Source organism: Temnothorax longispinosus, chromosome 9 (genome assembly GCF_030848805.1).
Source record: "Temnothorax longispinosus isolate EJ_2023e chromosome 9, Tlon_JGU_v1, whole genome shotgun sequence".
Lineage (NCBI taxonomy): Eukaryota > Metazoa > Arthropoda > Insecta > Hymenoptera > Formicidae > Temnothorax > Temnothorax longispinosus.
In genome coordinates, this window is record NC_092366.1 from 9016801 (window position 1) to 9032963 (window position 16163).

The window sequence follows — 16163 nt, forward strand, 5'->3', positions numbered from 1 at the left end:
AAATATATATATGTGTAATATTAAAGGAATTATCATTGAAGAAAAGATAATTTGAAGTAAGAAAGATTAGATTTGGAAAATATTTTATAATCTTAAATATTTAAATTAAATCCGTTTCCGCCTATAAGAAGAAATCAGAACTCGAAAATTATTTAAGCATTTTAGTATTTTACTATTGTTTTATTCGCGTTCTTACAGATACATGATGGAAGAAGACGGCTCACTGACGATTAAGAAATTAACTATGGATGACTCGGGGATGTTTCAGTGCCTCGCGTCTAATGAAGCCGGCGAATCGTCCAGTTATACCTGGCTGAAAGCGAAAAGTAAGTAATTTTTCATAGTTTTTATAATGTATCGCGAAATTTTAAAAATAGTGAAATTATCAGTCCAGAGTGTTCGCAAAACACGCGACTAAAATACCAATACAATCTTTTTTATTTTATATAAGTCGAGATTTTTATAAGCAAAACAGAGGAGATAATGAAAAATTATAAGTAACGCAAGTGTACAATTTAGTTTCGAATACCAGGTGAGCTTAAAATTTATATGTTGTTTATTTGTTGTCTTTTTTGGCCAGTGTATAATATAAATTATAACATAGATAATTTCTTATATTAATAGCAAGATTGTTAAGTCATATACAAGTATGTTATATATTGTTTAAAGGAAGATACCTTTGAGTCGCGTTTTTCGCGGACATTTCGCAAGCAGAGTTAATATAAATGACGTGTTTTTTGTGTGCGGCACAGAAAAAGGATTAGGAAGCAGATTGAGAAACAGAGTTGCCCGCTGGGCGGCTGGCTACAATGTAGTCAGAATTCGCCAGTCTGATCGCCGTTTTATGTTCTCTCAATATCCAAACAGTAAGAATATTGCAGCGAGATTTCCACACTTCTTTTCCATTATCATTTTCGGCACATGCTTAAAGACTGCGTATAAATTTCACTTCACGATTTTTTGCTTCTCCTAGTGACAAATTTGCGTGTAGCTCTGATAAGGCAAACAGCACCATGTCAGCATTTTGGAATATTTATTATTGCTCCACGATTATAGTTTATAGAATTTTAGCGAAAAACTTTGACCAATTCTACGTTTTTTTTATGATTAGTGATTGTAATTGTATATAGTTGAATGTTTTTCTATACGATATTTTTGAAGAAACATCAAATGGAACGATTTGCCGTATTTTGACGTAATGAAATAATAAACTTTAGCACGCGTCTGCGACATTGCAAGTAACACTGACATGCACGTCTTGTTTTCTCAAACATTAGAGATATATTTTCGATAAGACAAATTTTTTTCTGCATTTATGAATGTCTCAAGATAAGTGCCATTAGCATTTAGCATTTAGCGATTATTTTACGGCATTTGTCATTAAATATGACTGTACTTATTGTTACTGTTAGTTATAAGTTTGCGTAGTTTTGCTATTAAATATGTATTTGTGTTATGCTTGAAAAATAAGCTTGTGAAATCAGCGTAGAGAGATAGAGAAGAGGTGAGAATTACAGATGGGTTTAATATTGCAAGCGGCGATTGATCACTCTTTTTTCATTTGCACGTTGTGAGAAAACATTCGGAAATAGATTCGATATTAATGACAAAATTTCTGTAATTTACAGCGTCTGGACCGATAATGGAAAATGGACCACAGAATCTAACAGTATTAGACGGCAAAGATGTAACTCTGAGTTGCAATGCGATTGCGTCGCCTAAGCCAAATGTCACCTGGTATTATAACGGTAATTAAATCAAAGCTTATAGTTAATTATTATTTTTTATATAATATTATTATATATGTGTATATATACATATATAACATAAATATGTTATATAAATTTTAATTTGGTTGATACACTTATTTGTGTGTGTGTGTGTGTGTGTGTGATTTTTATAAAATTAATTGGAAGATATATAAGATTAATTATCACAAGGGATGTTTCTGAAGTTCTGGGAATTGTGCTCTAAGTCTTTTATTTTATTCATTTTTATTGCCCCGCGGCGCGATTCTCGGAACTTTGGAAATATATTCTTTTATTACGAAGTGCTATCTCCCCGCGCGTTTAGATGTTTAAATGTTTACATTTGATTGCAACAGATACGATACCTGTGGAGATTGCCGGGAGAGTACAAGTCTTGGATAATGGCGATCTTTTAATCGCGGCGGTGAAGCCGAATGACGCGGGAAAATATACTTGCATCCGCGCGAACGAAGCCGGCTCTGTTAACGGATCGGCATACTTGACTGTTATGGGTGATTATTGAGACAAACGTTTATAAAAAAAAAGCTCGAGCGAATCATGAAAGCATGCTTTCTCAAGATAGAAATCGATTCTTTTGCTCGAATTTCGTTGGAAACATTGCACAGTTTGTCGTATATAATCTGTATCTTTGTTACAGTTCGGACTCAAATTATCCAACCACCTGTTGATACGTCCGTGCTTCTCGGGCGTACCGCCGAATTGCAGTGTAAAATCTCAAACGATCCCAGCGTCGTATATGATATGGCATGGTTTCACAACGGACAGTACGTATAAGGAGAAATATTATAATGCAAATAGCGTCAGTTGAAAAGTTTGAGATTAAAAATTTAATAGCTTACTTTTTTTTAAACTTATCTATGATTGAAGTGTTATTCTCCAAAACATCGATATTAAAATCTGATAGATTTAAGATATTTAAGAATTATTTACATTATGTACCTCAAATATGCTAATTTTATCAACTATAAATTGTTGATTTATAGAACCAGCAAAATTATTCGAATCGGGAGGACAAAATCCTGTAATTCTTCTGACGTTTGAAGATTTTAAAGTGATACATTTTGTTGTTACAGAGTGATAAACACGCAAGCGAGTCAAAGGGTGAAGATGCGATCGGATGGCACTCTCGAGATCGTCACCGTTCGAGCTTCCGACGTGGGCGAGTATACGTGCTCGGTGGTGTCACCGGGTGGCAATGAAACCCGATCCGCTCGTTTAAGCGTGATTGAATTGCCGTTTCCACCGATCAACGTCATGGCCACGCGGGTCGAAAAGATTTCGCCGCGCACGATCAACGTCTCGTGGGTACCCGGCTTCGACGGCAACAGCCCTACCAAGAAATTTATAATCCAGAGACGAGAGGTGTCCGACCTGGGTAAGTGTAATCTGAATATAAAAACTTAAATGTACTTTAAATATAATTGAATACGCATTAATGTTATACTTGTATTTTCTGACATGTTTAATATTTCTTGAATATACATAATCGCGTGAATGTATTATTATGTGTGTTCAGAAAACACTTTATAATTTTTCAATAGAAGATTTAATTATAAAATTGATATTATGATTGTTTGTTTTTATATCTCTATACATTTAATTTATAATATGTGTTATGTTGTAAATAGGGCCTATACACGACTCAATATTAAATTGGATCACCGAACGCGATAATGTGTCCGCGACCAGTCGATGGGTATTGTTGAATAACCTGAAAGCCGCGGCGTCTTATCAATTTCGTGTTAGCGCCGAGAATAGCGTCGGCGAAGGTCCATCGTCAGCAGCCAGTGAAATCGTCGTTCTACCTCAAGAACGTAAGTGATTAGGAAAATTGCTCAAGTAATTAGTTTAATAGGAAATAACAATATAATATATCTCCCTCGCTATATTGAATCTTTACCAAAATACGGGTAAACTTATGGACCGATCTCCAATGTGCAATTTCGATATAGCATTTCATTTAAACGCTTTATTTTCATTTTTAGCACCCAGTGGTCCGCCGATTGGTTTTGTCGGCTCAGCACGTTCGTCATCAGAAATAATAACGCAATGGCAACCTCCGCTGGAAGAATACCGAAATGGTCATATCTTGGGATATATATTGAGATACACGCTTTTCGGATACAACGACAGCCCGTGGACGGTGCAAAACATTACCAATGAAGCGCAAAGAAATTATCTCATTACAGATTTAATTACATGGAAAGACTATGAAGTGCAAATAGCGGCTTATAATGAAAAAGGCGTGGGTGTATACTCGAAGGGTTTGCAAATAAAAACCAAGGAAGGAGGTAATTAATACTAGGAATTAATTAAGATATAATTCTACAATATTGTATAAATAAATTAAATTATAATTTTATTCTTTACAATTGTAATTTTATAAGATCTTAATTTAAACGATCTATTATTATTTTAACATAGTAAATAAATTAACTTATTAAAATATGATGGATTAACATACTATTACTCTAGAATGTTATATAAATCAGTTAAAAATTGAAAAAATAATTTTTACAGTCCCGGAAGCACCTCCCACAAATGTAAAAGCGAAAGCACTCAATTCAACGGCGGTGAAAGTTTGGTGGAAGCCACCGAATCCTCAAAATATCAATGGTATTAATCAGGGATACAAATTGCAAGCCTGGATTGGCGGTAATTTTACAGAAGCGAATGAATACAAATCGATGACTGTGCCGCCGAGTTTATTTGATCCGCTCGCCGAGCAGAACGCTATTATGATAGGTTTAAAAAAGTACACTCTGTATAATATCACGGTGCTCTGCTTCACCGATCCAGGTGACGGTGAAAGAAGCTCGCCCGTCGAAATTCACACTCGTGAAGATGGTATGTTTACCTATAATAACTACTTGAAAATTATTAATTATATTGCTATAAAGATGATTTAATTGAAAAGTTATTTTTGGCATATTTTCAATTACTTTATATAATAAATGAATACGAATAAAATTATTCTTGTAGATATTATTTATTTTTATGTATTTATAATCTGTTATAGTACCTGAAGAAGTGGAGAATCTACAATTTGAAGATATCAGCGATCGTGCGCTAACTGTTAAGTGGGGTTCCCCCAAAGAGACCAACGGAATATTGACACATTATCAACTGAAATACATGATTAAAGACATTCCAGATTCTTTGCGCGTCGAAAACTTCACGGCAGATGTGTTATCGACCAAAGTGGAGCATCTTCAGGTAGTCATCGATGTAAACTAGTGATATCAAGTGATCGATGTAAACTAGGTCAATTTCAAGCAGCATGAATTTATAGAAAAGAAACATAGTAAAAAGTCTAAAAATCATATCAAGTTACAAACAAGATAATTTAAAAGTGCAAGAATTAAATATAACTATTATTTATTCTTGTTTTTTTCTTTTATTAGGCACTGACCCACTACAAATTTGAAGTGAGCGCTTGGACATCGGTTGGACCCGGTAAACCGAAAGTGGCGACCATACAATCAGGCATCGAACCGGTGCTACCGGAACCTCCTACGAAGCTGGCGTTATCCAACATAGACGCGTTCTCCATTGTGTTACAGTTTACGCCGGGATTCGACGGAAACTCGTCCATCACAAAGTGGACAGTGCAGGTTGGTCAATCTACAGTCAATGCTCCTTTTGAAATAATCCAAGATTATTAATCGTTACACCTTTTCATATATAATAAAATTTTGTTGAAGTAAAATTTATTTTATGTTGAATAATGTTTTATTATCTATTTACTCTCCTAAGGCTCGATATCTGAAAAATATCACGTTCTCAGTAGTACTAATTCATGAATTTTATAAGATTTATTTTTAAGACACAATCGAAAAGATTTAATGTGATAGAATAACGCGATAGATGAAAAACAGAAAATAAATCGAAAGAAGTAATATGCGAGATCAATTGTTGTCGATTTCTTAGGCACAAACGGCGCGAAACTCGACGTGGTACAATATCTACGAAGTGTCCGATCCCGACGCTAGTACAATCACCGTCGATGGTTTGACTCCCTTCATGCAATATAAACTTCGTTTAATTGCAAACAACGTCGTCGGTGCTTCGCAGCCTTCCGAGCCGACCAAAGAGTTTCAGACGATTCAGGCACCACCCTCTCATCCCCCGAAAAACGTCACGGTCCGCGCGATGAGTGCCACCGAGTTACGTGTTAGGTGGATTGTAAGTATCGTTACCGGATTATAAAAAATATTATCTCTATATTAATTATCAACGAAGAATAACGATTAGAGAGATTATATTGTAAAAAAACTGTATTGTTTTCTGCGTAGCCATTGCAACAAATAGAATGGTACGGAAATCCGCGAGGATACAATGTTACTTATACGGAAGTGCGATCGAACGTCTCAAAGAGTAGTATTATCGACGATCACACCGCAAACTCATACGTTTTGGAAAATATGGAGGAGTACGCTGATTATGAAATAGTGATGCAAGCGTTCAACGACGTCGGTTCTTCAATGGCGAGTCCAAAAGCCATCGAACGAACTCGTGAATCAGGTATGTCTTTTATATATAATTGAACGTAGTTACGCAAAAAGGAAGTAACTCTTCAAAATGCAATTTTTTGAATATAGTTATTTTAAAAGAACGTTAGAAAAATAAAGTTGTACAATTAAACTAGAAATAAAATAATTTTTTCTTAATATATGTATATATGTACGTTGGTTTCTAACAATTGATTTGACATTAATGTAATTATTTCTTGAAACTCAAACATTTGCAAAACAGATGATACAGTCGATTTTGTGTGAAACATTTTTCACACACCTTGTAAAGATACATGACATCTTTCAGTTCCTTCTCTGGGGCCGATTAACGTAGAAGCAAATGCGACATCTTCTACGACTATTCTAGTGCGATGGGGTGACGTGCCCATGGAACATCAAAATGGGCAGATCGAAGGCTTTAAGGTATACTACGGCGCGAATTCCCGATCGACCTTCCAGTACAAGAATATTCCCAGCAATACCACTTTCACAACTACCTTAACGGAGCTTCGCAAGTTTGTCCAATACCACGTGCAGGTTTTAGCCTACACGAGACTTGGTGATGGGGCACTGAGCATCCCACCTGTGAGAGTCCAGACCTTTGAAGACAGTAAGTGAAAATTTATTGCAATTGAATCTTTGCTAACAAAAACAACTGAGATGATATAACGTGTGGCACAGATTATGTTCTAATAATATAATTATTATGATGTAGTACAATAAATGTATATTTTGTTTTATATACATGTGAAATGTAACATGTAGTAAAGTCAAAAAGAATGAAATTCAATGATAATACTATAATTAATATTCTGAAGAATGAAATTTTCTATGATAATTCTATAATATTCTGTTTTGTATCACAGCTCCTGGTCCACCGTCTAATGTATCTTTTCCCGACGTGAGTTTGACCACAGCGCGTATTATCTGGGACACACCAGAGGATCCCAACGGAGAGATTCTCGCATACAAAGTCATGTTTCATTTAAACAACAGCCAAGATCGCCAATTTTCTAAAGAATTCCCGGCGTCAGACAGAACCTTCAGGTACAAAGACTTTTTTCCCTCTGTTTATCTGTACTTGCTGGGATTTTATAGACCTAATTACATCGCATTTATACAAAAAATTACATCTTAAATTTACAGATTTAAAATAAAATAAAAATTAAAAATGTGAGAGTTCTAAAATATTAGATTGGAAAATGTTTATCCAGTTTACGATTTAAATCATAAAATTTCCATGTTTTAAATTGAAATGTAAAAGATTATTTTAGGATTAGATTGATTAAAAATAGTAATAAGATCGTGAGTTAAAGTGTAAATTTTTTTAGATTTTTTTATAGTTTCGTTTTTGAAAAAGTTCAAGATTTTGTAATGTTACTTTTATGTCACAGTAAAAGTTTTATCACATAATTGTCTTAATTGTCTACATGTATTTTATACAGCGGAGCACTTGAAACCGACGTATTTCAGGTGTAACATAAAAAAAGTTTATGCAACACGTGCATGGAAAGTGCCCCATTACGCACGCTACGCGTGCGTGATAGACTACTTTCCAAGCACTTGCAACATAAAATAGGGAGTGTAAGTCGTGTGTAAAGATGAAAATTCCCGGGTGCGGAGTTTACGCACGAGCCGAAGGCGAGTGCGGTAACCGCACCCGGGAATTTTCATCTTACGACACTTGTTACACAAATAACTATTGTCTATTTTATGCTAAGTTTTTGTTGCGCTATTTAAGTAAATTTCAATTAAATACACGTATCGATATCGATTTATTACTGCAGTTTTGCTGTGTAGTGCAAATTTTAATATCGCGAAAAAACTATGTGATTATATTTTTCAAATTTTTGAAGATACTTTTATTATGATATTCTTTATATATTAAACATAAATTTATTTAGTTTTTAACATTCTTAATAGTCATTTTTATTGATAATTAATATGCTACATTGAGTCTCCCATTAGAACTCATAAAAAGATCTCGTACTTTGTTATATAATAAATGTTCTCAGAAACTAACAGGTTAAAAAAATCTAAAAAAAATTACATGGTGACATTATTTATAAAAAAAGGCTCATTTTTTAAATTTTTTGCAATTTTTGACATCACTGATTCTCCTTACAACCTCCTTAAATATCACGATAATCACTTGCAGAGCCACCGGACTCGAATCCGAGCAGTATTACATGTTTTCCGTGACGGCGCAGACGAGATTGGGTTGGGGTAAGACGGCCTACGCGCTTGTATTTACCACGAACAATAGAGAACGTCCTCAAGCGCCGTCGGTACCACAAGTGAGCAAATCGCAGATCCAGAGTCGTCAGATCACTTTTAACTGGACGCCAGGCAGAGACGGTTTTGCACCGTTAAGGTACCAATATCTTTCTCGCTTACAATCGACCTCTACCTGTTAAACTGCATATCAATCCCTTCTTTTGTTCCGATAGATATTACACAGTGCAACAGTCGGAGAATTCCGGACCGTTCCAAATTATCCCCGAGAGAGTGGAGCCCACTCTGACGTCTTACACGGCTAACAATTTAAAGCCTTACACGCACTATCAGTTTCGCATTCAGGCTACCAACGACATAGGTCCTTCAGAGTGGAGTAATGAGTCCGCTCAAGTAAAAACTCTGCCTGCAGGTATGTATCAAAGATAAAATAATACGAGACGCTCAATGAAACATTAGAAAGGACAGCTTTATTAGAAAAATTAGAAAAATTACAGGGAACAAAAATTTAAATTCTTTCTCGGCATTTTTTGAATTTCTGTTCTTTCCATTTTTCTTCGAAAAAATTTTTTTACACTGGCAAAAATATCACATTTCTTACAGCGCCGTCAAAGGGTGTCATTGGTCTGAAAGTTGTACCGATAACAACATCCAGCGTCGAGGTTCATTGGAACATGATCGACGAAGTGCATTGGAGCGGTGATTATGAAACGGGTGGTTATCGTGTCGTTTATCAGCCGGTATCGGATTTCCCGACGCCTCTTCAGGCAACGCCGAAAGAAGAGATTCTGGGAATCAAAGTGAGTGTATAATATATCTTTAAAACATAGACATATTTTCTTTATAATGTCAATTTAAATTTATGATATAATATCAAGATCGATTGCATGTATCTTTCGGTTCTAACTAACGCAATCCACCCTCACTTTATTGCAGCAAACGAAAATGGTTTTAAGCGACTTAACAGAGGACCGATATTACGAGATTGTAGTGCTACCATTTAACTCGGAAGGCGAAGGCCCGCCAAGTCCGCCGGTCACCGTGTACGTGGGGGAGGCGGTTCCTACGGGAGAGCCCCAACACCTGAAAGCCGAGCCCATCTCTTCCACCGAAGTCCATTTGCGTTGGAAACCTCCCCAAGCCAATATGCAAAATGGCGATTTACTAGGATATAAGGTAATAATTATTTCGCTTATTTTGTCAGTTACATTAGCAACAGATTAATCGCTCTATATATTGCTTTTATAAACTCAATAATAGATTATAATCGTGACAAATTCATAGCTCTTTGTTTTGCCTATATTAAGTATAGATTAATCATTGTAAATTGATACTACAGTCTTACTCTGTTCATTATCTGTATTATTTTGTATTTATTATAACAGATATTTCTGTTTTATTGCAGATTTTTTATTTGGTGACTGACTCTCCTCAGGACTTAGAGAAAAAACAGGAGGAAGAGATAGAAGTTGTTCCAGCGTCTTGTTTGGCGCACAATTTAGTCTTTCTTGACAAGTATACAGAGTATCGCATACAAGTTTTAGCGTTTAATCCAGCTGGAGATGGCCCACGATCTTCGCCAATTACTGTGAGAACGAAACAGGTAATTTTCTGACGCTGCGTCGTAACTGTTTCGAACAATATCGAGATTTTCAACTTCAAATATTTACAAAACGGTATTTAAATTAAACATAATGTAATTGCAGGACATACCAGGACCGCCATATCATTTACAATTTAACGAAATTACCATGACCAGCTTGCGCGTCTCTTGGAAGCCGCCGAAATTACGCAACGGCGAGATAGTTGGTTACATCGTCACATATGAAACGGCCGAGCAAAACGACCGTAAGATAAATTAATGTTCCTTTAAAAAGATCACAATATTTGACATCAAGAATTTAACTTTATACTTTGTCTTTTTATACACTATTATTACTTTTTCGATTTGCAATCATCAGAGCATTCTGTATCTCGCTTTACTTAATATATATCTACGTATATTATTATTTATAAATAAACGCGTTAATTTTATTCCGAGAAAAATTCATCCGCATATTAGAGTCACTTCGCAAAGATATTACGATATATTTCATATCCTTTTCTTTTGCTGACTTGTCGACGTTTTATTTAAGGTTTCAGTAAACAAGTTAAGCAAAAAGTGACGGAGACGAGTCTTCTTATCCAGCCGCTGGAGGAGGAGGTGACGTATACCTTTATGGTTCGCGCGCAAACGATCGACTTCGGACCGCCGGTATCCGGCAATGTTACGACTGGTCCGCAAGAAGGTTCGCCGATGGCGCCCAGCAATCTCGGCGTGACCAAAACGGTTTCCAGCGTGGAACTGCAGTGGACCAACGGGGCTTCCGGCAAAGGTCCTATACTCGGTTATTACATCGAGACTCGTCGTAAAGGTAAATACACGATCTTTATACAATAATTGTTACATATTTAGTTACATAACAGGAGTCGAAAAAGCCTGTTACGAGATTTATTCAAAATTTCCTACCATTTTGTGCTACTGTTTATCGAAATTGCAACGGCAGAAAATTAAAAATGTCTAATAATTTTAATGTAAACTAATTTTTTTAATTAGCTTATAAAATAAATGCATCTAGCTTATAAAATAAATTCGGCGCATCGTGCATATTTGTTAACGTTGCAATTTTACAAAACGATAATTTACAACCATAGAGTGATTTATAAAACAAATTCCGCGTAATTCGTCATATTATTTCACATTCGCGTTTAATTCGATTATCGGTTCTGCTAACACTAATACCGTCTTTTTTATAACTGTATAGCGATGGAAGAATGGCAGCATTGTAAGTGTCAACGCACGTAACTACAATGAGCGTCAGTCATTGCATTAGATGGTTTTTATAGTGAGATCCCCCCCCCCCCCGTTAGCGTAACAATATCGCTTTTGACAGCCCGTTGTACATTACTATACGTGTACCATATGTGCCGTGGTCGTTTGGTATTTCCAATAATTTGCATGATAATGTCATAGCATGACGTCGCCAGAAACCCATTTTATACGTTCAAGCAGAATTTTACTGAAGATATATTAACTTATTTAATATTACTTCGGAGATAGCGCTATAACATATCGTGTATACTTATCCTGACAAAGAAACGGTCCAGTGATTGATTATACTAGCGTGATGATTTGTTGTATTGTCTGTTGGGAACGCCGCAATTTTTGTTATTTAGATCGCCCCCTCTCCCCCCGCCGCAATTAATCTTATTTTTTAACACTTTGCGTGCAGACGATATATGCACACATGACATATTTTCCGCATATGTCGTATAATAGCAAAATGGAGTCCTGAGAATAACCGATTACTCTTTAAAGAATTTCACGCAGAAAACGGACGGCACTCAAAGTGTTAAAGTCACCAATTAGTCACCAAAATAATACGAACTCCTATAGCTACTCATTTGTTATACATAGTATCTCATTTCTATCGCATTATTTTTTAGCGATACTTTCTCTGATTAATTTGAAATCAACTGTTCTTTAAGGTGATCCTAAAGCCGTGATCCTAATCGGTTTTTTTCAGTTTTTTTCTTAGCACTAATCTTTTAATTGGCTTTATAGAAATGCAAAATTCTTGTCTAGAATTAAAGTATGCATCAAAATCTAGGTCATGGTGGTCGAATTTATATGTGGTGGTCGTCACGTATAACAAAAAATATTAATTTTTTTCGTTTTCGATATAAATTTGACCACCATGACCTAGATTTTGATGCGTACTTTAATTCTAGACAAGAATTTTGCATTTCTATAAAGCCAATTAAAAGATTAGTGTTAAGAAAAAAACCGGCCAGAATCACGGCTTTAGGATCACCTTAATTAAGAAAAATATCAGGGCTAAGTTAATCGAGTGATTAATAATTGAAGGTGGAGGATTTCTGGCGAGTTAAATCTCAAAAGAAAAATGAATGTCTAATTGTAAGTTATATCCTTCAGTTAGTTTAAATAAAATATATATATTTTTTACTGTAATAAATAAATTATATAAAGTTGATTTTTTGCTGCAAAATTTTATTTATGATCACTCATAGAGATGCACAATATTGAAATAACAGTTTTGAGGAAAAGTTGACTCGAAATTGATCGAAGAATTTGCTACTGAAAAATCCTGTCGTACAAATGAGACATCCTGTATTAAAAAATTTGATTATGTAATTGTGATATGCATACCCAAATAAAATAATTTTTTTTCTTTAGGAAATGCCTACTAATTTAAAAATTATAAAGTAGTTTATGTATGTAATTGTAGACGATACGCGCTGGCAGACAATAGTTCGTACTAGCAACGGACCACTGACAGAGTATACTGTGTCTTACCAAAACTTACTGCCGTCCACATCGTATTTGTTCAGAGTGATATCGTACAATCGTTATGGAATTAGCTATCCAGCGTATTCCTCTGAAACGGTAAGTCTAATTAAAGAGAAACAGCTATTCGTCTGGACATTAAATTTACTTGTTTGAATATTACACTTTTATATATTTATTTATTTGAAGATAAAATTTGTTGCAAACTGGTACATTTTACTAATAAAATCATTTTATCGCTATGCAGATTTTGACGCCATCGAAACTGTACCTGGAATACGCATATCTGCAGCACAGGCCGTTTTACAGGCAGACCTGGTTCATGGTCACTTTAGCCGCTATATCAATTATAATTATCATTATGGTCATAGCAGTATTATGCGTGAAGAGTAAAAGCTACAAATACAAACGTAAGTTGAATTTAGCATATATAAATTGATTTTAAATTATGAAAAATTAGATTATATTGATAGATCGCTTTTCTGTAATATAATTCGATACAGATAGATTTATAATATTAATATAAATGATTACAGAAGAGGCACAAAAGACTCTGGAAGAGTCGATGGCGATGGACGCGGATGACAGGCAGGAGTCGGACCTGGAATTGTACAGATCGCGCCAGGGCGGAGGTGGTTCCGTTAACACGGCAAGCGGCACTCTGGGTAAGAGGAATACGTTGGCCCGGAAGGCGATGCATCCTCCACCACCGACGATGCTTGGCAAATCGCCCCCCAGGCCTTCCCCAGCATCGGTCGCCTATCACAGCGACGAGGAAAGTCTCAAGGGATACGATGAGAATCCCGACGACAGCAGCGTTACGGAGAAACCCTCCGAAATCAGTTCCACCGATTCCCAGGTGATTCTTCGTTAAAATGTAGGACAATGCGTAAGATTCTCTGACGAAGAGAATCTTAATCCTGCTTTTGTTTCACAGGGTTCTGAGAGCGAGAACGAGAGCGTGCAGTCCGATCCACATTCCTTCGTGAATCACTACGCGAACGTGAACGACTCGTTGAGGCAGTCGTGGAAACGGCAGAAACCCGTCCGGAACTATTCATCGTACACGGACTCCGAGCCGGAAGGCAGCGCGGTCGTCAGTCTAAACGGCGGTCAGATTATCATGAACAACATGGCCAGATCGAGAGCGCCGCTACCTGGTTTCTCGTCGTTCGTTTAATTAACCGAATTACCAAGACTAGACAGAGAAACTTTTTCTTATTCATATATCGATATCAAAATTACCGTCGCAACTACTTCGCTTCGAGCAAAGTCTCTTTTTTTATACATATACATATATAGAGCGAAAGACTTACGTCAGAGAAACACGTGTGTTTCGCGCGTGCTGACGGCATAGACTTATAGCAAATTATGAGAAGCTTGAGGCATCTTCGTATTGTGATATATTGATATATATATATATATATATATATATATATATATATATTATTTATAATTCTCGATAAGACATTCATTTGCATTTAATAGACACTTTTGTACTTTCTCGGATTAGTTTAAGGATCCAAACAGCTAGCATACGGATCTCATACGAATGTTTCACAAATTTCGTGCTTGCGGAGTAGAGGAGTGTAAGTCCAAATATTCTTTTTTTTTTTCGACAGATATTTCGGTCTTATTCCCGTTCTACCTCTCAGGTATGCGATTATAGGTACACGGTTACACGCATAATTCAGTTTTGAGAGTCTTGTCATTTTCGAAGGTATTTATCGCAGACGCATTTGTGAGCGGATAATCGCGTTATCGTGTATTCGCAATATTGCAGACCTTTCAAAAGAAGCAAATATCAATTCAGACTTAACGTTGCAATCGTTGGCCTATCATATCATCTTATCAATTCATTGAGGATTTTCATTGTGAAAACCGCGAGTTGTGGGACACTGTATAAAATCCGCTCTTACGCTGGCGTACTTGCGCTACGTCAGACGCTTGTAAATATGTTATATATATACTTTCCGTAAGAATGTAGATTTTGTATAATGCTACTACACATTGTATTGAGCGGACTATATCTATTCGCGTTTTGTGATATACACAGTAAAAGCTCCATATTCGCGGGACTTACATTTTGCTAAACCGTCATGAACGTGGAAATTGCGATTCCGAAAAATAAAATATATGTAGAAAGAGTATAAAATTTGATATAAAAAAGTATATGTATAATATATATTTTTAATATTAATTTTTATTTTATAATTTATATATTTACACATACATAAACACAATTTTTATTTTTGATATACACATGAAAAAAAATGTATACATCTTTCCTATAATTTTTCTTATTTTAAAATAAGAATTGCTTCTAGGAACTATTAAGAAATGTTATTTTTTTATCCTCGTTGTATCCTGCAATAAGCGGATTATTTTAGGCCCGTGAATATTATAGGAAATACGCAAATAAATATGGAGCTTCTATTGTACATAGATATATCATAGTTACTGAGACGCAGTATTCACATCTTCTTAAACATTCTCGTTTAACATACGTCCAAAGTTCAATATCGAATGGAACTACGACGATTGCATATGTCAAATTTATCGTAAACTGTGCGAATAATGAAACTTTATTAAAAGACAGGATAGGAAGAAGCCTAATCTAACTATTAATTATAAAATAAGACTATTACCGATTCGTATTTCATAAATCATTCGTTTTACGCGAGGCTCGCTATAAGCATTTAGATATAATTTTATTACTTTTTTTTTAAGAAAAAAAGAAAGTTCCATCAACGTCGCGAGATGCAGCGAATCCCTTTTCGTAAAAAATGTTTCTACAGAAACAATGGCCGCGTTCAGCAGACACAACCGTTGAGTTCGTCTTATCAACATTCTGCGTTGATTGGTTGGTTCTAAAAGTAAGAGCCAATCACGTTCGACTGCTACTCAGCGGCTTGGTCTGCTGAACGCGCCACTATGTTTCCGCGACACTGCCAGTGAACGTTTAGTGCAAATTTAATTTTATTTATATACTTTCACGCGCGTATTTGTAACGACATAAAAGTATAAAAATCAGCTGTAATATTAATCGTATAGAACGCTGAGAAAAAAATCTGTTAATCTTTTAATAAAAATTTATGCCATTTTGGAAATTTTTCTACATCACTGATTTACCAAATTTATTTACCAATTTGAAACGTATTTGTGAACGATAAAAAATTAATAATGTTTACAACTAATTTTTGGACATCTACATTACTAATTCATTAAATTAATTTTTTATCGATTATATATCGCCAACGAGGTAAGGAATTCTTATATCAGATCGACACATGTAAG

At 35.4% G+C, this 16163-nt stretch overlaps 1 protein-coding gene and 1 long non-coding RNA gene across 6 annotated transcripts in view; one reads left to right on the forward strand and one right to left on the reverse strand.

The window, feature by feature from the left end:
* Sdk (sidekick cell adhesion molecule) overlaps nucleotides 1–15976 on the forward strand; it is a 46387-nt gene extending 30411 nt beyond the window's left edge. The window contains exons 8-34 of one of the 5 annotated variants that reach the window (XM_071788421.1): nucleotides 199–326; nucleotides 753–866; nucleotides 1629–1748; nucleotides 2105–2260; nucleotides 2407–2533; nucleotides 2843–3144; nucleotides 3398–3583; nucleotides 3755–4060; nucleotides 4290–4616; nucleotides 4789–4985; nucleotides 5174–5383; nucleotides 5700–5954; nucleotides 6065–6293; nucleotides 6591–6893; nucleotides 7150–7330; nucleotides 8442–8657; nucleotides 8734–8930; nucleotides 9122–9318; nucleotides 9455–9694; nucleotides 9924–10121; nucleotides 10225–10366; nucleotides 10654–10932; nucleotides 11323–11343; nucleotides 12808–12965; nucleotides 13114–13276; nucleotides 13403–13725; nucleotides 13804–15976. In XM_071788421.1, coding sequence (XP_071644522.1) covers nucleotides 199–326; nucleotides 753–866; nucleotides 1629–1748; nucleotides 2105–2260; nucleotides 2407–2533; nucleotides 2843–3144; nucleotides 3398–3583; nucleotides 3755–4060; nucleotides 4290–4616; nucleotides 4789–4985; nucleotides 5174–5383; nucleotides 5700–5954; nucleotides 6065–6293; nucleotides 6591–6893; nucleotides 7150–7330; nucleotides 8442–8657; nucleotides 8734–8930; nucleotides 9122–9318; nucleotides 9455–9694; nucleotides 9924–10121; nucleotides 10225–10366; nucleotides 10654–10932; nucleotides 11323–11343; nucleotides 12808–12965; nucleotides 13114–13276; nucleotides 13403–13725; nucleotides 13804–14046 — 5518 coding nt within the window. In that variant the 3' untranslated portion in view covers nucleotides 14047–15976. Of the gene's footprint in view, nucleotides 1–198; nucleotides 327–752; nucleotides 867–1628; nucleotides 1749–2104; nucleotides 2261–2406; nucleotides 2534–2842; nucleotides 3145–3397; nucleotides 3584–3754; nucleotides 4061–4289; nucleotides 4617–4788; nucleotides 4986–5173; nucleotides 5384–5699; nucleotides 5955–6064; nucleotides 6294–6590; nucleotides 6894–7149; nucleotides 7331–8441; nucleotides 8658–8733; nucleotides 8931–9121; nucleotides 9319–9454; nucleotides 9695–9923; nucleotides 10122–10224; nucleotides 10367–10653; nucleotides 10933–11322; nucleotides 11344–12788; nucleotides 12966–13113; nucleotides 13282–13402; nucleotides 13726–13803 lie in introns of those variants that run through there. The other 4 variants (XM_071788422.1, XM_071788423.1, XM_071788424.1 and 1 more) reach the window with 4 other exon arrangements.
* Nucleotides 11410–12497, reverse strand: LOC139819230 (uncharacterized). The gene is made up of 2 exons (XR_011733642.1): nucleotides 12373–12497; nucleotides 11410–12034 (listed from the first exon to the last, which is right to left on the reverse strand). It is a non-coding gene; the product is annotated as an uncharacterized lncRNA (long non-coding RNA).
* Nucleotides 15977–16163: the final 187 nt, after the last annotated feature.